The 21,252-nt window shown below is 43.4% G+C and overlaps 2 protein-coding genes and 1 long non-coding RNA gene across 4 annotated transcripts in view; 2 read left to right on the top strand and 1 right to left on the bottom strand.

Moving 5' to 3' along the window:
- The first annotated feature begins 3,234 nt into the window (after positions 1–3,234).
- LOC138950894 (uncharacterized) lies at positions 3,235–6,493 on the top strand. 2 transcript variants are annotated; one of them, XR_011450860.1, is made up of 3 exons: positions 3,235–3,606; positions 4,587–4,761; positions 5,184–6,493. It is a non-coding gene; the product is annotated as an uncharacterized lncRNA (long non-coding RNA). The 2 variants fall into 2 exon arrangements; XR_011450859.1 differs by lacking the exon at positions 3,235–3,606 and having other exon boundaries at positions 4,517–4,761.
- Positions 6,494–11,000: 4,507 nt separating this feature from the next.
- LOC138949970 (neuronal acetylcholine receptor subunit alpha-7-like) lies at positions 11,001–11,426 on the bottom strand. Its single transcript, XM_070321753.1, has one exon. It carries the CDS (start codon positions 11,424–11,426, stop codon positions 11,001–11,003), a length of 426 nt encoding a protein of 141 aa, XP_070177854.1.
- A 5,812-nt stretch (positions 11,427–17,238) lies between these two features.
- The window catches only part of LOC138950096 (uncharacterized), a 34,577-nt gene continuing 30,563 nt past the window's right edge, over positions 17,239–21,252 (top strand). Inside the window, exon 1 of the mRNA XM_070321862.1 lies at positions 17,239–17,341. Coding sequence (XP_070177963.1) covers positions 17,283–17,341 — 59 coding nt within the window. The 5' untranslated portion in view covers positions 17,239–17,282. The remainder of the gene's footprint in view (positions 17,342–21,252) is intronic.

The raw sequence follows: 21,252 nt of genomic DNA, 5'->3' as shown, positions 1-21,252 counted from the left end.
GAACATTGTTATTAATTAATTAACTAGTCACTGAAATGAACATATTTGCTGGGCAGGTGGAAATGAGAGACAAAATGCTTATCGAGTGCGCACATCGCATGATGTGAATGGGGCAGAGATAAAACCACTTCTGTGCCTTCTACTGTTGATTGAAATGACAACATGCTCCAATGGTTTGTATTGGTCCACTGACCCCCTTATTCAGATAGCTGGATTCAGAAGTATGATATCCAGGAATAGGTTCCTAAACACACACACACACACACACAAATAAAACAGTGTCAGTGTGATGCACCTGGTAGTCGGAACTGCCGTGTGTGTACTACCCACAAGCTAGCCCATAAAGCGTTTCTAAATTCCAAGAGAATACATTATTGGAAGCCAATCAAACTTGATTTTGTTGTGTGCTCGGACAGTTGCAAAAAAAACTAAGAACATCTGCAAGGCTTGTTGCAAGCCCATATATATGGCTCCACCCCAGCTTTAGCGATATTATTCTCTTGTAAATTGTGTGATTGAGTGCACCCAGACCCTGCATCATGATGAAGTAAACACACACACGCACAAACATGCACAACACTGACACTGATTATTTTTAGATTTTGTCATTTCATTGCTTTTTACCCACAAACCAAAGAAGAAAGCCCGCAAAGTGTTTCTGTAAGTTTTTACATTTAGTCAAGTTTTGACTAAATGTTTTAACGTAGAGGGGGAATCGAGACGAGGGTCATGGTGTGTGTGTGTGTGTGTGCGTGTGTGTGTGTAGAGCGATTCAGAGTAAACTACTGGACCGATCTTTATGAAATTTGACATGAGAGTTCCTGGGTATGATATCCCCGGACGTTTTTTTCATTTTTTCGATAAATGTCTTTGATGACGTCATATCCGGCTTTTTGTAAAAGTTGAGGCAGCACTGTCACACCCTCATTTTTCAATCAAATTGATTGAAATTTTGGCCAAGCAATCTTCGACGAAGGCCGGACTTCGGTATTGCATTTCAGCTTGGTGGCTTAAAAATTAATTTATGACTTTGGTCATTAAAAATCTGAAAATTGTAAAAAAAAAATTGTTTTTATAAAACGATCCAAATTTACGTTCATCTTATTCTTCATCATTTTCTGATTCCAAAAACATATAAATATGTTATATTTGGATTAAAAACAAGCTCTGAAAATTAAAAAAATTAAAAATTATGATCAAAATTAAATTTTCGAAATCAATTTAAAAACACTTTCATCTTATTCCTTGTCGGTTCCTGATTCCAAAAACATATAGATATGATATGTTTGGATTAAAAACACGCTCAGAAAGTTAAAACGAAGAGAGGTACAGTAAAGCGTGCTAGTGAAGCACAGCGCAACCGCTACCGCGCCAAACAGGCTCGTCACTTTCACTGCCTTTTGCACTAGCGGCGGACTACGTTCAATTTCATTCTGTGAGTTCCACAGCTTGACTAAATGTAGTAATTTCGCCTTACGCGACTTGTTTAATACTTTTTTGAACCTCATGCTAACTTTCACATAGATGATGTTGTTCACACGGAAGTTGGAGGTGTTTTTGTGTCGGTACTGTCGTGCTAAAAAGACAACTATCTGGAGCGTCTGTAAAATCGACAAGTCTGGCAGCGGAACGAAATTCAGATGTGGATGGAGCAGTGAGTGCAGGGACGGGGCGGTATGAGAGCACAATGTGACAAGGAACAGGTGTAACGACGGGGAAAAAAAAGACAACCATCGAACATAATCTGGCTGCAGGGGAGAGAATGCTGAAAAATATGCGGAGTGCTGAAGGTTTGTCGTTGGATGCTATTGCGAGTGCGGTCCATCAGGTTCGTATTGCTGTTTTAGTGAAAAGATGCCATCGTTCTGTAAACCTCTTGCAAGGCAGAGATGGCCTTTGAGTAACATAACATATTGACACTTTATATCTTTTTGTCTTGACAAATTGTTTTATTATTTTATCACACGCATGGTCGGACATGTCAATGATAATCAAATTCAAAATCATGGTGTTTTAGATAAGATCATATTTGACCATCCCCAGATAGACATTGTTCAAAACAAGTTCACTATGTGACCTCCCGTTCTCTTTCTTCAGATTTCTACATATTGCTTAGACTGAGAACCTATGCATACACTTTAAACGAATCGGATCCGGCTGGGATTTAAATGCACTAGTAACCCCTTAATTGCCACATACAATGTAGTTACAAGCATGCTGAAAAGACGAACTTGAAATGAACACGGTTCATTCGTGTTTTATACTTTGAAAAATTATAACCAAGTACATGCCAATTGAAAGCATATTCAGTGTCAGGAAAAGAGGGAAACAGTAAAAATCCATTTCTGCCACAACAGGCGTCCACAGCTGTAAAAAATAACGTATCCCCCACGTTGCTCTTCCGACTCTGCGCTGGTTCTCTTTCTGAAGTCCTGCAGAAGAAAATAATAAAAGATGCGTTTTACAAAACAAGAAAATAAATGCCAAGACGGCTCATCTTCAATACCTAGAATAGAAAAGATTACCCGCACACACAAATGTCAAATAAAAAAAACACACTCAAAGAAACCAGAGTTCTATTCATCATCACCAACAACCTGCCACCGAAAACATGACACAACACACAGCTCTAACCGTCCTCAAGCCAATCAGAGGCTCAGACAAGCTATCCCTGATGCACCAATTGTAGGTGACACAAAGGCGCCAAACAGGATTCCCTCATATTTCCGACACCAAGACACATCAACTGAGCCAAAATGTGAAAAACAACCCATTGCATGCAGAGAACATCTCATGGCGGCCAGCAGTACATTCCAGTCAAGCAAGCACAAGACCAAGTGTGCACGGAAAAGATCCTGTAATCCATGTCAGACTGAGTTCGGTGGGTTAAAGGAACACGAACATACCCAGCATGCTTCCTCCGAAAGCGGCGTATGGCTGCCTAAACTTGATGGCGGGGTAAAACGGCCATACACGTAATAATCCACTCGTGCAAAAGCACAAGTGAACGTGGGAGTTTCTGCCCATGAACGCAGAAGAAGAAGAAGAGTTTTGGCTGGCCAAGACAAAATATGTGTACTCAGACACTTACCTGAACTCATTTCTGACACTATGACATCATGACATGATGTCATCACCAATACTCCAGCCAAGACTAAAATACCCCAGACACTAAGCTGTGACCAAATCAAACAATGACATCATAGCTTGATCAGCTCAAGACTTATTTTCTTTAAAGGAAAAGTCCAAGGTTTAGGGTCACTTTTGATACGTTGACCCTCTTAATTCATCAACCACAAATGCGTGTGTAAAAATGAACACAGAAATCCAAAAAGTATACTTTGACTCGTTTTTGGTTGTTCTGAATCGTTCCATCGCGCGCGCAGTCTTGGCTCATGACCTTGTGCACATACGTGTGCTACGTCACGAGCCTTGAACAACAAATATGGCCGGCTCAAGCAGTGAGGAAGACAAGTGGAATACGGACCGGTTTTCAGCCAGCCTGAGGTTTTAGCGTGCCCGTTTGAGCCTCTTCGTCGTCAAAATGCTGGCGAGGCCACAAGGAACTGCTTGAAACATAGCCAGCATAAGCGGCAATACGAAATGGTATGTGATTCTCTTTGTTGTGATGTTGAAACATTAGTCCTTGAACTGCCCAGTTTAGAATAAATGTTTCCACAGTGATGTTCACACGCGACTATCCTTATTTTCTCTTTCTGAGTAATTCTTCAGTCACACAACGAAACATGTAGACATCAAGTTAACATTGCGCAAAGCCTGTTTCTTGCGGACAAAACTGCAATTATCCTGGTATTTTTATTTGCGACAGTAAGACACTACATGACATCGACACCACTAAACAGTGAAACTTTTTTGAAATGGCGGTGGGCTGCTTTCATGTGCTAATACTAGATCTAATAGTGATCCTGACATTTTTCTTGCGAAACGGTCAAAGGGAAGTAATAAATGAATTTAGTTTTTTTTAAACGAGCACACGTGATTTCCGATCTCAAACTAGATCTGAAATCATAAGATTTTCTGAGCAGTGGCGAAACGCTGATGGCGTGATATCGCAAACCGTTTTGGAAGCAAATAAGCACTGTCAGTGTCAGACATATGCTGAAACACGATTACAGCAGTTCAAACTTTTTGATTATTGATTTTTAGGAGTACGCAATATCGGACAGTCACACTACAAAAAGACAATGCGTTAGTGCATAGATCGGTATTCTCAAACGTCACGAACACTGAACAGACAGTACGTTGCTACTATATATTTTACTGTATTAACAAAACCTCACAGTCCCATTAAAAATGTGTGGTGTGTGCCGAAAAGCAACCATATGAGATTCAGTCAGTGGGACCCTGAATCTACCTGGGGTTAAATCGGGTTATTGACTCTCATTGCATGAATTTTTAAACTGAATACTGTATATAGGCTACATGTACTACTGTTCGTGTTGTTTTTGTGATCCACTGCAATTTATGTGTATACCTTAGAATCTCAAGGTAATTTTTGAACGGGGCATACCGAGATGATTCATTTTGCCATGATCACAGAGTGATACGTGTATTTTGCTTATCAGGTGTCAGTGCAGAAACTCCAAGAGGGAACGAAATTCAAATATCTGGAAAACCTGGATGAGGAGATAGACAGGCTAACAGCACATCCTCCTATGTTTGCTCGGACATATACTACCTTCAAACTGCATACTATGCGTACACACAGGAATATGGACGACTCAACATTGATCAAAATGGGTAAGTAACACAACACAAACAGATGATTTCCATTATGATAGATTTATTTATCTGAAACTGAAAGTAAAATTGACAACAGAGTGTACAATTTGTTTTCAAATACGAAAATATCACATTGGGTTAAAAAAAAAAAAACCACCATCATATATCATTAAAACTATTCTTTATTTCTAAACACATACATATCAGCATAGTTTATTCATGTAAACATCCTCATTTCGGTTCCCAGTCTATCTGAAATCAAGGTAAGATATGCCAAAAAAATAGCGATCACACAGTGCTTCAGCATGAATTTGAAAAACAGCTCTACGTCACATAGACAACTATCCACCCTCTCCAAACAAACACGTACACGTTTTCTCTTGTACGAATGTCTTAAAAGCTCAAACTAAGCTGCTGTTTTATTCTGTCTTGCTTTGCAGGAAATACAGGCACGTCGCTTACCCATGACAGGCAGCTGGTGCGCTAGCGAGTGGGGTTTCTAGGCAGAAGCATCAGAGTACCATTACCAACCTGTGCAGTCAAAACAATCAGAAATACTTTCCCAAACGGATGAAGAGTGGGGTTCAAACTCCCTGAGCTACAGAAGGCTGAAATATACTTTTACAAATCGTGTGACTGTGTTGAACTAGTATCTTTGGTTGAACAGATTCCTGCGTGGTTTGAAGATACTGAGTTGTCACGTGGTCCAGTACATGGTTCACATTCTGCAACATTTTGTTCCAGACTTTTTCCACTGTTGGTGTACTCCAGCATCAGGTAGTCAGTCCATGAGCCGGTCAGCATAGCTTGTGTCCAGTATTTTCCGTTTGCCTGTTGCCTGAAACATGGTTTTGGGGAAGTAACTAACGATCTCTGCACACATTTTAACATGTGAATAAGAACAGAAAAGTTTGTCAAAAGTATACATAGTTTAATTTGCATTTACTTCAAGACCAGACTTTCTTTTCGTTCATTATTTCTTCATAAAGATTCTGGAAATTAACAAAATGTTTCCCCCTATCAAGGCCTCCAAACTTTTTTTTAAATGCAGGTCGGTTTTTTGTCATCTGTGCATTACTACCTCTTGCCACCCGTGCGGTCATTGCCACCAGGTATCTCAACAATCAAACCGTCTATACAGGCATAAAGGCACGTCCTTTTCCAAAACAGGATTGCTCACTACACAGATCTGCGAAGACTTTTACATGGAGAAAAAAATCTCTTGACTTGAACATATACCAGGAATAAACATCCTGACTGGTTTTTGGAGCTGGATTTTTTAGGGAATGTTTTACACGTGTGGCGTTTAAGAAATTAATTCATAAAATTCTACATTCGCAAAGAGAGTACTCATACTGTTACAGAGTGTTGAGTTCTGGTATTTTTCAAAACGGAAGGATGGCCACATCCCATGTAAAAGCCTGGTAAGATTTGAGATTTTGAACCCAATCGTTTACACGGGAAGGGCTGTCGAAGGGCTGTCCATTTAAGAGGAGGCATCCATGCCTGGATGAGAAATACACTGATAACACAGAAAAAGCACGAATTTAACCTGCATATTCACAAAACTGGTTCAGAGGTCCGGCAAAGGGAACACATGTTAGTTATTTTAAGAGAACAACACGAAGACCGAATTATTAAATTAAAGCCTTTCTGCAAGAATGTACATCTTCTATGAATTATATTCTAAAACGCCACATGTGTGATTCATTCCACACACAAAATCCAGCTCCAAGAAGCAGTGAGGCTGTTGATTATTGGTATGTGTTCAAGTCGACAGATGATTTTACCTGTGTAAACTGAGCCTTGGCAGATCTGATATAGTGAGCAAAGACCTGCATTTTTTTTAAACGTGTTCAGAGGCCTTGAAATGGTTAAACATTTTGTTTATTTCAAGTAGTCTTTATGAAGAAAAAATTAACAATAAGGAAGGCACATGGGTTGAAATGCAAATTAGATTCCTTTTGACGAACTGTTTATGTTCTTCTTCATGTGTTACATTATGCGTACGTAGATCGCAAGATATTTTCGAAAAAATTCATAGATAAACCAATCTGCAAACGGACAAAAATTCACAATATAAATTTATGAAGCCAATAAATTTGACTCAAGAACAAAGCTTATGTGTTTGAGGTGATGTGCATGGGTATGAATGTTGAATGAGTCCGTCAAAGATACCCTCCATGTCGCCTCACAGTGGAACCTACCATTAAAATTATACCACCTTAAATTACCTTGCTCTTTCAAATGTACTGCTTAAACTTCTTGAACATGCAACTCTTGCTGTCTACCATAAAGACCATCAGGTCAACAACATACTCGTGAATGTTTTGTTTTGGTCTATAATTAAACATTTCAGAAAATACCCTTTTTTATATTTTTTATTCGGAAGCATACTGACTTTATTTGAAACTACTTCGACAGATATAGTTTTGCAGGTTGACGGGAGGTGAGTTACGAAAGAAATTCAATCCATATGTCGCTCAGCACAGAAAGCATAAACGATTAACATGAGTAGAAATGAACTTGTACTTGTTTTCATAATGTATTATTTGGATGGTATCTGTCAAAGACACTTTCTCGTTTTTTGCAAAGCTAGAATAAGGCACTAATTTTCAAAACAAAACAAAAATCTTACGATGAATGGCACGTTGGTTTTCTCCTGTGGTGATTCTGGACGGTAGGAACAGGACTGGTCAACAGTTGCGTTGTGATCACGGAGAATCGGGAAATCTGGAATGCCGAATGGTCACGGTGTCAGTGTCTAGTGACCTGTTCTGACCAGTGGCCGTGAGTGATGATGAAAGGTCTGGAAGTAAAAGAAGAGAGAAAATGAGTGTGAGTATAAATCAATTCGAAAGTATGCTTCTGATCTATACAGTACATTGAACATTTAGACACCCTCTGGAAGTCGTCTGGATGTGTATCCATGTTGTAGCAATTAGACTGGTTTTGCGTCTCTCAGTCAATGCAGAAAGATTAATTCCCTGCACAATTCGTAATCTTCTTGTCTCTAGCATGCAGGTGTCTGTTTATCTTACCGGTTGCACATCCACCAAAAGTTTAGATCTGGTAAAAATAGCATTAAGCCATGATTCCAGCAAACGCTGCCAATTTCATGAATTGATATCAGGGGATAGTTTGCGACTGAATAGAATAGATAACGTGACACACGCATTGTCTTACGTGTCCACAACCCTGACTACTTTTTATATTTAGTCAAGTTTTGACTAAATATTTTAACATCGAGGGGGAATCGAAACGAGGGTCGTGGTGTATGTGCGTATGTGTGTGCGTGCGTGCGTGCGTGCGTGTGTGTGTGTGTGTGTGTAGAGCGATTCAGACTAAACTACTGGACCGATCTTTATGAAATTTGACATGAGAGTTCCTGGGTATGAAATCCCCGAACGTTTTCTTCATTTTTTTGATAAATGTCTCTGATGACGTCATATCCGGCTTTTCGTGAAAGTTGAGGCGGCACTGTCACGCCCTCATTTTTCAACCAAATTGGTTGAAATTTTGGTCAAGTAATCTTCGACGAAGCCCGGGGTTCGGTATTGCATTTCAGCTTGGTGGCTTAAAAATTAATTAATGACTTTGGTCATTAAAAATCGGAAAATTGTAAAAAAAAATAAAAATTTATAAAACGATCCAAATTTACGTTTATCTTATTCTCCATCATTTGCTGATTCCAAAAACATATAAATATGTTATATTCGGATTAAAAACAAGCTCTGAAAATTAAATATATAAAAATTATTATCAAAATTAAATTGTCCAAATCAATTTAAAAACACTTTCATCTTATTCCTTGTCGGTTCCTGATTCCAAAAACATATAGATATGATATGTTTGGATTAAAAACACGCTCAGAAAGTTAAAACAAAGAGAGGTACAGAAAAGCGTGCTATCCTTCTTAGCGCAACTACTACCCCGCTCTTCTTGTCAATGTCACTGCCTTTGCCATGAGCGGTGGCCTGACGATGCTACGAGTAAAATGGCATTGCGTTTCATTCTGTGAGTTCGACAGCTACTTGACTAAATATTGTATTTTCGCCTTACGCGACTTGTTACTCTTGCTCTTAGCTCAGCTCAGACCGTTCTGTAACTTTGTAGATCTAGCCTGTGGCGCATCTGTACTCCAGCGAATATCAGCTGGACCCAGACACACTGTTCTGCACCAATTCGTATTCGCTGCGCAGCAAAACAATGTTTACGTGTATGCATGAAAATAGAAGCATGTACTCTGACCTTCAACGCATTCCTTCTTGTGAGATAATCCGCTGTTCGTATGTCGCCTCGGAGTTTCGATGGCTCGTCGACTGTACCAGCCTCGCGTAATACTCCCCTTTCCGGACTTTTATGAAGGGAAGACACTGCCAGTGGTCAAAACATTTGTTTCAGGGATGAAACGCCAACTTTTGTGCTGCAGAAAAATTGCGAAATCTGTGTCCAGAAAGTGCCCGACACTTTGAAATCTGCACGCTTGTGCTGCACACATCTCTTCCATTTCCACAAGAGACTCAGAGTTTTGTGAGGGAAAGTGTGCTATGAAATGCCTGGGAACATTGACGAGTTGTTGCTGTTTGCGGCTGCCCTCCACCGAGGCATTCTTTTCGGGCATACAGTGGTGACTTTTCTGTGTGAAAATCAAGCTGGTACTAGTGGTAGAATCAACACAATAACTTGTGACGTCACAGTGTACCAACGTCACAGTGTACCAAAAATCACGTGACCACTACTTGACCCCAGGCGACTTGTCTTGGTTAGCCCCGCAACACTAAATCTGCAACTACAACAACAACAATTTTTTTTCAATTTTTAAAATATTTTTCCAGAGATGTTTGTAACATTTGGCATTCGATTTTCAAGTTTTGGGGGATATTTAAAAACCTTGGACTTTTCCTTTAATAGCTCGATCAGCGGATATTTTCAGGGGTAAACATCTTCCCGGCCAAGCAAACATTTTTATGCTGTGACTCTGACATTTTACAAAAAAACAAGCAACATTTTGGTCATGTCTGCTGATCAACACCTACAATTGTGTGAAATGTTGAGGCTTTTCCTCCCAAAATATGTGAGAAAACCTCAACTTAAAGGTTTTATGAACATGAGTCCGCTGTGACCCCAAAATGTGACGAGGGTTAAACAGACTAGGGTCCTATCGGCAGATTATCAAACCCTTTAAGTGTGCAAAGTTTCAAAGGTCGAGCTTCAAAAACACCCGAGATAACTTCAACGTTAAGTTTTTTTATGAATCGAACATGACCCCGCTGTGACCCAAACATTTGCTGAGGGTCAACCAAACTAGGATCATATAGGGAGATCATCAAACCCTGGAAGTATGCAAAGTTTCAAAGCTCTAGCTTTACAAAAAAAACAAAAAACATCCGATATAATCTCAAAGTTTTTTGTTGTTTTTTGTCCACGGACGGCCATTGCTCGTTACTAAAACTCGCCGATTACTCAGGTGAGCCAATAAAACACTGTTTAAAACCAAAAAGCATAAAAAAAGCAGGCTTTCTTGTGACACGCTATACGCTACTGCCCTATTCTGTCACTTCAAGTGATCACGTTTTCCACGTGAATATGTCACCACTTTCAGTCTTGGGTCGCGGGGCATTGACAGGGCATTGCTTCGTGAACTGCAATGCGTTCTGTGAGTTTGACAGATTGACTAAATGTAATAATTTTGCTTCACGCGACTTGTTTCTATGTATCAGCACAACCAAAGCATCATTTTTTTGTCAACCTACCGTCTGGTTGATTATCCTGGTTGGCAACAACACTGCCACAGGTGCTGGTTCGCTCCCGTTGCAAATGCTCCTTGACCCGCAGGCCGTCTTCCACCAGCGCCTTGAATGCCAATATTAAACCTTGGTCAGTGTGATGCCAGGTTATTTTGTAGGGGCCGCTCTTTCACACACACACACACACACACACTGACACACACACACACACACACACACACACTGACACACACACACACACACACACTGACACACACACACACACACACACACACAGGCAAACACACAGACACAGACACACAGTCATCCACACATACATACAGTCACAGACTCACACACACACACACACAAAGAGGCAACCCACACACACACACACACACACACACATACAGCCAGCCACACGCAACAGTGTTCGGTGATCACACAGCCCAACCTTCTTCAAAAAACTCTTCACAGCAAAACGATCGCCGAACACTGCTCTAAACAAGATTGAGACCATTGATTCCCTCAAGTGCGTGAACAACGTAGACTTACCCTATGATGGCATTCCACCTGCAAGGCAGATAGAACGATGGACAGAGCGCCGAGCGTCATCTCCACAATCAGATAGACAGCCAGGTAGCAAATGCTGTCCGAGTTAGTGGGAATGTCCTCTGGAATTTGGGTCATTAAGACGGCCAGCGTGAGGAAGGTGGTGACGCTGACAGACATCTTCTCCCCGCACTCCACGGGCAACAGGATCACAACGCAGTTCACGCCGGACACCAGCACGATTGGAAAGATCAAGTTCATCACGTAAAATGTCCACCTCCGCCTCAGCGTCAGTTCGAAGTCGATCGTCCAGCGGTGCTCGTTGCCGATGTCTTTCGAGAAGAGAGTAGTTCTGTTTCCCACGATGTCCCATTGGCCGTTCCCTACCGTGTTCATAAGCATAGTGGAGCCGGCACAATTGGCCTCCTTGTCTGAACCCACCCACTGCGTGGTTCGCACAGTACATACCTGTACGTCGAAAGGATAGTACCTTATGTCGATGTTGCAGTCCAGCTCTAAGGTCTCCTCAGGCCACCATCGTATCAGCCCGTCGGGATGAAGCACCAACACACCGGTGACACTGTGACGGTTCCCCTACGCTTTGTGTTCGGTGCCCTGACCCTTTGTGTTCGGTTCCCACTCGGTTCCCACACGCCAAAATTCGCGGACAAAACATCCATTTATGGTAGTATTACGCAATGTTGCTCTCTGAGAATGGTCTTGTTAGATCTGTGAGTGTTTACACTACATGCCTAGGTGCTGTTGGATTGAAGGTTTTTGATATTTTAGCCGTTATTAGGTAGAATGCCTTCCACTTTACTGCAAAACTGCATAATTCGTAGCATCGGCAAGAAATATCCTACCAAAAAATGCCTGCTTGGAACTGTCGTTGGTCCAGCAAAAAGTTCAACATGTCTGTAGCAGACAGCCCAAGTTTCAAGATTGTAGGGCCATCCAAACAGCAGTAATAATAAAAACAACAAAAGTAGTCAGTGAAATTGGCTGTGTTCGGCCCCCCCACACTTTTGTGACGTAGGCGTGACGGTTCCCATAATTCATTGTGTCGGTCCCCACTTTCTGTGTCGGACCCCACTTTCGACCTAATTTCTCTGTGACGGACCCCACAACCAGCCTATTTTGTGTCGGTCCCCACACCTTCTTGGATTTATGACTTGCCGGTTACTTGTATCATTGTATTCATTGAATCTAATTGTCTCGGAGTTATTTTTCAGCAAAAACCGGCAAGGCAGCACCTTTTGTGATACCAAGTAAGTCAGATGACATCAGTATGTGTGTGTGTGTGTGTGTGTGTGTGTGTGTGTGTGTGTGTGTGTGTGTGTGTGTGTGTGTGTGTGTATGTGTGAGAGAGAGAGAGAGAGAGAGAGAGAGAGTGTGAGAGAGAGAGAGAGAGAGAGAGATTGACACCTTTCCAGATCACTCCGGTTATGCGACACTACCGCGAGCGTCACTACCGCGTGTCACACTACGGCGAGTACGACACTACCGCGTGTAACACTACCGCGTGTCACACTACCGCGAGTACGACACTACCGCGAGTATAACACTGCCGCGTGTCACACTACCGCGCGTACCACAACCGCGCGTACCACAACCGCGAGTACCATAACCGTAGAGAGAACGCATGCAAACTTACTTCTTGTGAGTTTGTGTTCTAACGGCTTTGATTGGAAGCAACCCATTCTATATGTATTCTGATAGTGTGTTCTGATCGTTTTGAGTTCTTGGTTAGCATGACAAACATTGAATTAGTGTTCAGAGAACAGACCAGGCCTTTTTGTTTTATATTTCAAGGAAACATTTCAACCTTTGCCTTCAGCCATGGAAGTCATAAAATGACACGCGGTAATGTTATACTCGCGGTAGTGTGACACGCGGTAGTGTTATACTCGCGGTAGTGTCGTACTCGCGGTAGTGTCGTACTCGCGGTAAGTTCTGTTTCCGTACCCGCGACAGCGGCAGCGACAAAAGAAAACGCGCGCAAACGCGTGACGTGTTTCCGTACTTGCGTTTTAAACATGCAGTAAAATCTGTAAACTCCCGCGTTGCCGCGCGACAACGCGAAAAAATCGCTCCAGGACCCTTTCAAAAAAATCGCGTCGCTTGCCGCTTGTCGCGCCGCTAACGCGTCGCGCGTGTGGAAACACTCCTGGTCATTTTCTATGTGCTTGATTTTCGTCGCACCGCTGGAAAAACGCTGTCGCGGGTACGGAAACACAACTTTAGTGTGAGACGCGGTAGTGGTACTCGCGGTAGTGACGCTCGCGGTAGTGACCAGCACCCGATCACTCCACATAAACGCTGGTTCTGGTTGCATTGTGCCGCTGACATACAGCTAATAGGATTTTTACACCCCCGGTATAGGGGTGTGTATAGGTTTCACTCGATGTGTTTGTGTTCGCAAGTAGATCTCAAGAATGAACGGACCGATCGTCACCAAACTTGGTGAACAGGTTCTATACATTCCTGAGACGGTCCTTACAAAAATTGGGACCAGTCAAACACACGGTTAGGGAGTTATTGGTGGATTAAAATTATACAAGGCCTGGTATAGACGGACACCTCCGTTGGTCAAAGGGAAATAACCATTCTCACTGCCACCAACTGAGAAGGTTATTTCCCTTTGACGGGGGTGTAGTTCCTATCGGAGGAATTTCTTGTTTTAATCCTTTTGTGGTATTGCTGATGATGCTGAACATGTATTTTACTAGTTTACCAATATGTATCTTTGACCCTGATAGCCTACGAAAACGGAGCAATCATGGCCCAACATTGGCCCAATGCTGAATTTATTGGCGCGGTTTTGAGCCTTAGTCGGGCCGTTGTCGTAGGCTGTCAGGGTTTATGTAGCCTTGTTCCATTGTATTCTGACTGTCATAAAGTAATTAATTTTAAGAGAAAGCAGTCATGAACACAAGGAGCTGGGAAAAGTTGCCTCTTACAACAAGCGTGGATAAAGACACATACTTGACATAGGCAAGTACTCTTTTTTTTTTTTCAATCACCACTAGAAGTCCCTGGGCAGCATTTTGCTCTGAAAACTGAATCTCACATACGACAGGTGGATCTTTTATTTTAAAAATGTGCCAAATTGCATATCTCCAAGGCCGTAAGACTAAGAGTAGATATTGGGAAGGCCAGTTCAAGAAGGTGTGGGTGGATCAACACATAATTTGCTGGTATACTGGGAACCGTCCCAGAGATAAATAATGTTATATATTATTTGTGGCATAAACTAATAAAGTTAGTCTCTCTCTCTCTCTCTCTCTCTCTCTCTCTCTCTCTCTCTCTCTCTCTCTCTCTCTCTCTCTCTCTCTCTCTCTCTCTCTCACACACACACACACACACACATACTGATGTCATCTGACTTACTTGGTATCACAAAAGGTGCTGCCTTGCCGGTTTTTGCTGAAAAATAACTCCGAGACAATTAGATTCAATGAATACAATGATACAAGTAACCGGCAAGTCATAAATCCAAGAAGGTGTGGGGACCGACACAAAATAGGCTGGTTGTGGGGTCCGTCACAGAGAAATTAGGTCGAAAGTGGGGTCCGACACAGAAAGTGGGGACCGACACAATGAATTACGGGAACCGTCACGCCTACGTCACAAAAGTGTGGGGGGACCGAACACAGCCAATTTCACTGACTACTTTTGTTGTTTTTATTATTACGGCTGTTTGGATGGCCCTACAATCTTGAAACTTGGGCTGTCTGCTACAGACATGTTGAACTCTTTGCTGGACCAACGACAGTTCCAAGCAGGCATTTTTTGGTAGGATATTTCTTGCCGATGCTACGAATTATGCAGTTTTGCAGTAAAGTGGAAGGCATTCTACCTAATAACGGCTAAAATATCAAAAACCTTCAATCCAACAGCACCTAGGCATGTAGTGTAAACACTCACAGATCTAACAAGACCATTCTCAGAGAGCAACATTGCGTAATACTACCATAAATGGATGTTTTGTCCGCGAATTTTGGCGTGTGGGAACCGAGTGGGAACCGAACACAAAGGGTCAGGGCACCGAACACAAAGCGTAGGGGAACCGTCACAGTGTCACCGGTGTGACCAAGGGGATTTTAGATTGCATGACTTGATCTCGGGGCCCCAAAGAGTTCGCAATGGCCACCACGGGTCTCCATATCTCATAACCATATATTTGCACTTCTTGATACGGAAACTCGTTTAGGTCCCACATCATCTCCGTGTCGTACCACTCCACCTGCCATGCGTTGCTCAGAATCACAATAGCCCGCTCAGAGAAAAGTCGCTCTGGATTGGTCTATGCAACGGGCTCACAACGAGGCAAATCGCTTTATGAAGGCGACGAAGAAAGCACGATTGCTGCGAGATATGAAAAAAGTTGTACTTCTTAAACTAGTAGACGATTCGGTCAGTGAAATCGTCAGAGAGAACGTCGTTATGATGGGAAGTTTAGCTGGGGTAGTCCCTGAACCTTGAACAGCGGTGGATCCCTCGGGTTACGTCGAAAACGGCCACGCCGAGAAGATCGCAACACGCTACCCGGCATCGCAGTGTAAACACCGCCGCCATCTTGGATTACGCAGCGCGCGGTGGGCGAGCATATACCAAAGCCGCTCGCCGAGTGGCTTCGCGAGCGCTTTCCGGCACTGCCCTAAGAAACGGCTTTCTGTCATTCGCACTGCGGGCGACCCGTGGCGAACCGCTCTGGGCAACTCGTCTCTGAATGTAAAAAGCGAAAAAGCCTAACGGTTTTGAGGTTTGTGTTTCTGCAACTGTTTTTACATGTGCAACTTATCTAGAGAGGGTGAATAAAGCGAATGAAATTCTTTTGAGCGCTCTAGCGCCGTTAGTTTGTCAGAACAGGAGGTGGTCCATATTAGGAGCCGGTCCATATTAGGAGCCTTTCCCCTACTTCAAAAACAAAACTACAGATTTAAATTTTGACCACTTTTCCCCCTTTCTGTCACCAGTACCTGAGTACTGAAGAACAACTCATATCATTCTGATTATCATCGCTCCACGCTATCGCTTTAGTCCCTCTGACCGGACGCTAAAGTCCTACGCGAGTCTATCAAAACAAGAATACAGAGTTATCTCCCATTTGTTGTTCGCGACAGTGTTCGCGAGACGAAAATGATTGCAGATTGGCCGACTTCGACAGTGATCTCCGTTCTGTTCTTCACAGTTATGATAAAGACATCGTTCTAAGGTCAAAACAAGTCGACATTTTGGGACTGCTGCCGGAAGGAGACCGTAATATATGGTTGCATCACTGTCAAAAAATCGTCTGCTCCAGCGAGCGCCGAAACCAAACGGTTGATTATCACGTGACACTTTTGCCATATTTAGAGTTGTTTGCACAGCCGCGAAAAATAGCTCGCTTGAAACTGTCTTACATATCAATTCCTTTGTAATTTAAAAATTACACAACACCATAAAAAATCATTATCGACGATCACGAATCTGCTTACATCCATAACACATTACGAAAAGATCTAAATATGTAAAAAAAATCGATTTCCTCGCCAGACAAGGAAAACCAAGGCATCCTGTCAGGGATAGAATGAGCCGAACTCATTTTGACCTGAGTTCAGGATGCAACTCATATAGACTTGTTTACCAGTTTTGGAAGCAGCGGCGGCGGCCCAAAACGCTGGCTCGGAAGAAGACACAGTTTTCTGGCATTCTTCATTTACCTCTGCTTGGAAAAATTGATCATCAGGAATCGAAGAATGCGGACAAGGTCATTCACGTGACAGCTCGACAACTGCCGGACATCTCCGTCAGTACTCGGAAATTAAGAGTGTTACCTGTTTCATCGACATCGATCGCAAAACAATATTTCCCCAACTCGATTTTTTGTTATCGTTTTGCACTCTTGGGACTTGACATATGAGTTCTACGTTCTCACTATCGTTCGTGATGAACTGTCTCCTCAACCATCTTAACATAACGTTTGTATCCGTATTTTTCCAACCCCACTAAATTTAGCATGTTTTCTTCGTTTTTGGGAACGAAGATTAAGTAGTTATCTTTTGTTGCCTTGGTTCTTGCTACCTTCTGTAATAAGACGTTCGCCCACGGCACCGAAAAGTTCCTTCTGTAATATTGGATGACGTTATAAATCGAACAAGAGCAAAGTCTATTTCTTCTTGTAGACTTTGTGTGCAAAATGGAGGATAGGTGGACCGAGACTTCCGTCAGTGTTTTCACGAAGATAACAAACCGACGTCACCAATATGTAATGGGATGACGTGGTTTTGGACAAAAACGTATTACATTGACACAGCTCTCAACATGCCTATCCTGTGAGTATGATTTTTGCGCAATGACTTTTCTTTATTAGTCTTCATTTCTGCAATGACAGGTTCCATTTTGTCATGGTAAAGATATCAACAGGCGGCTGGTGTCTTCTGAAAAGATACGGCCTTGGTTGAACGTTCCTCCAGTTTTACCGACATTTTGTTTTTATTTCCCAGGTGCTTGTGAATGAAAACTCGTGAAAATGATGACAATTTGTTTTATCCCTTCTCCTTTTTCTCTCCTGTCTGTATGCTTTCTTCCGTTTTTTGACATCGGTAAAGTTGAGACCATCACGTTAGTAAGAAGGCAGTTGACACACGTCTCTCGATTGCAACTTCTCTTGTAATGGAGGAGCTCCACTCTTGTTCATTTGATGAGCAAGCGGCTGGCATACGGGCTATGCTTTTGAAGGAATCAAACTCAAAGGCAATGATGATCTTTTGAAATAGCGATATTTGGTCAGCTGTTAGGAAGATGTTAATATAGGATGTGTTTCTGTGAAAAAATATCAACGCGTTCGTTTGTGACCGAGCACATAACCAGTCGCGTGTTTCTTACAGGCTAGATATATGGCGAGTGGGGCGAGAAGTACCGTTTCTTAAGGCGGGCGTCCATACACTCCCGTCCGACCCTGTCCACATTTGACTTATGCTCAAAACGGCCCACGTGGGAGCGCCGTAGCGTGCCATGATCGCGAAGCGTTATTTGCAGAAGAATAGCGCGTGTTCTAATTTCTATGACACAGACATAGAACGACGGAAATTTGACCAATCAGAGCAAACCAGAGCGATGACGTCAGCTGCTCGCGGCGCGGCAGTCGAATGCAACTGAACTTTCTTGTCAGGAGACCCGCTCCACTGTGATACCGCGTTGTGAAAAAAATCGTCGATGTGTGGCCACTCGGCAATTCCCGCGCGACGCACAAAACGGCCTGCGGCGCATAGAGCGTAAAACGGCGTCCAAATGTGGTCCCCGCTTAAGGCACTCTCGCCGCGAGTGACGCTAGGTATTGGCGAGATTACGCTAGGAGCCTCCCAACGTTGCTACGGCCTGTGCTTGCGTAGCGAGAAAACATGGCGGCTATCGACTCGGTTTCATGTTTGAGGACAACAGTTTTTTCAATTGCGATGTCAACAAAGCGAATTGGGAGAAGCTGAAAAGTGGTAAGTAATGTCATTAACTTTTTGTCCAAGTTAAAGCGCATAACAGTGTTTGTTTGTAATCCCAGCGATTTTTTTCGAACATATACTGAGATGACATTGGTCGTTGAGAAATTTTATTCCCAATAACACATAATAAAAAAAAGTATTTTATTACAGTAGATTCCAATGATGAAATGATACTGCTAGTGTTACTCCAGTATTTTAATACAATAGGGGATAAATACACAGGCACCATAATGGTCAGGTCCTCCAACCTTTCAGTTCTGCCACTTATCTGAAACTCCAATTCCAACGTTGGACGGGTCACAAGATAGTCCCAAAGTCTTGTTTGGATCGAAGTGTACCAGAACTTGATCCGAGGAAAGCACATTTTTCAACTGTTCAAATGCTGCCTGTTCCTCATCTCCCCACTTCCCGGGGTTCGCCTTCTTCGTCAGGCGGTAGAGCGGCTCTGCCATGCTGGCCAGGTTAGGGATGAACTTCCCGTAAAACTGAACTGAGCCCAAGAAAGACTTCAAGCTTGAGACGTCCGTAGGGGCTGGCATTTTCAAAACTGCCTCGACCTTCGATCCTTTGGAGATCCCTTCGGCCGATAAGGTATGTCCAAGGTATTCCACACTGGCTTGTGCGAACTTGCAGTTTTCATGACGACATCTGAGTCCTTTGTCGTTCAGACGAGTGAGCAAACGTTCCAGGTTGCTCAGGTGGTCGTTGGCGTCCTTACCGCTGACGAGTATATCATCTTGGAAGACGGCAACACCAGGTAGATCACAGGTCAGGTTTTCCATGATCTCTTGAAAGTAACCAGGTGCTGACTTTATCCCGAAAGGAAGTCGTTGCTGTAGGAGTACCCCACGGTGAGTGCTGAGGGCTAGCCTGCGTTGACTCTCTGGTGCCAGCTTGATCTGGTTGTAGGCATCAGCAAGATCGATCTTGGTGTATCCGAATCCACCTGCTAGCTTCTGCATCAGTTCCTCTGGGAGTGGCATTGGATGACGGTGATCTTCAAGCTGATCATTGATGCCCACTGAGTAGTCACCACAGATCCGTAGCTTGGGCTTCAGGGTGCCCGAGGTTTGTGCCTTACGAATTGGTACCACTGGCGTTCCGTATTCGTTGAACTGGACTGGCTTCCAGACTCCTTTGGCGATGCCTTCTTCGTAGCCTTTGGCGAGGTCATCACGAAGAGCGAAAGGTACCAGAAGTGCCTTGTGAAAAACCGGCTTCGCATCAGACTTGAACTTCACGTCCAGTTCGAAGTCCTTGAGACATCCCAATTCTTGTTTGAAGAGATTTGGGAATTTATCAGACAGTCTGTGAAAATCTCGTTGCAGGGCAGCATAAGGCGCGTTGGAGGTCGCTGGATGCGTAGGTTTTGCACCCTCACTCTTAGCGTGACTCTCTATGCTCCTCAGTCCTAGAGTATTGTCCACAGAAATTCCCAGAGTCTGGATTGCGTTGCGTCCTAGCAGATTCAGATGAGGGATCTTGGTGACGATGTACGGAATTGAGCTTTGCTTACCAGTCACTGGATCCTTGGTTTGGCCCATGAAAGTTCCCAGCACGGGCAGGTCGTGCTTGCTGGCAGACTCGTAACGATGTGTGACGTCATCCAGCTTCGGTTTTCCTAGTTGTCTCCAGACCGGAAGAGAAACAAAATTTCCCGTAGTTGCGGTGTCCAGTTCCATGGTGAACTGTCGGTCCTGGATTGTTATGGGTACATCCAACCTAGGAGTATCTTGGGGAACTTCACCGAGGATCGCGTTGACAAGCTCTGCTTTCGTGACTCTCTTCACGGACGCCTGGGAATGTCGTTCCCGATTCTGATGTTGCTTTTTTCTACAGACAGCTTCCAAATGTCCTGTGACGTCACAGTATCGGCATTTGGCTTCTTTGTAGGGGCAGTCTGTTGCTTTGTGGGCCTTTCCACACCGGTAGCACGTCCTGTCTGTGGAATTAGACTGCTTGTGGTTCTTTCGTGGACCCGTACTCTTGTTCTGGTGGACCTTGTTGACTGGCATGGTCTTGGAACCGTAGACAGTTTCCTTGGCAACCTTCGCTGCGTCTTCAGTCTCAATCGCGACTTGGACAGCACGTGCGAAATCCAGCTCTGTGTCCTTGATCTTGAATAGAGCCTTTAAGACAGCCTCATTGTTGACAGAACATATGAATCTCTGTCTCAGAGCTTCGTCTTGTGGGTTTTTGATCGAAGGAAAGTCACAGGTAGCGGCGTCTTGGCATTTGGGCGCTGCTAACTCCTGGAGAGTTTCGCCTGGCTTCCGTTTCATGTCACTCCAGAACTTGAAACATTCACGCACTATGAAGAGTTTCGGGTCGAACTGTTCTTTCATGAATTTGACAATTTCGTCCATTGTCAAACTGTTGATGTCCTTGGGCGGATTTTGCTGAGTAGCCAGATTTGCCAGTTGTTTGTAGACCGTAGCAGTCTGATTCGTCAAGAAAACTTGAGCCTTGCGCTGCTCCAGCACGGAGTTGGCGACCATAAACGTGCAGAATCTTGACCAGTAGTCAGGCCACAGTTCCGATGTTGCATCAAACGCAACAAAAGATGGGATTGCAGCTGCCTGTGTAGTCAATGGGAAAACGTAGATTCGAGGCACTCGGATCGTCGTAGCTTTCCTCCCTGGCAGAAGCTGCGGCACCACTGAACACTTTCATCATCATCTCCATCTGGTGCATTTGTTGCTCCATATCTTCCTTGTGCTGGCGTTGCTGTTGCTCCAACTGCTCCC

Source organism: Littorina saxatilis, linkage group LG16, assembly GCF_037325665.1.
Source record: "Littorina saxatilis isolate snail1 linkage group LG16, US_GU_Lsax_2.0, whole genome shotgun sequence".
Taxonomy (NCBI): Eukaryota; Metazoa; Mollusca; class Gastropoda; order Littorinimorpha; family Littorinidae; genus Littorina; species Littorina saxatilis.
The sequence above is the reverse complement of the archived record's forward strand: the minus strand, read 5'-3'. Positions and strand labels throughout refer to the sequence as shown.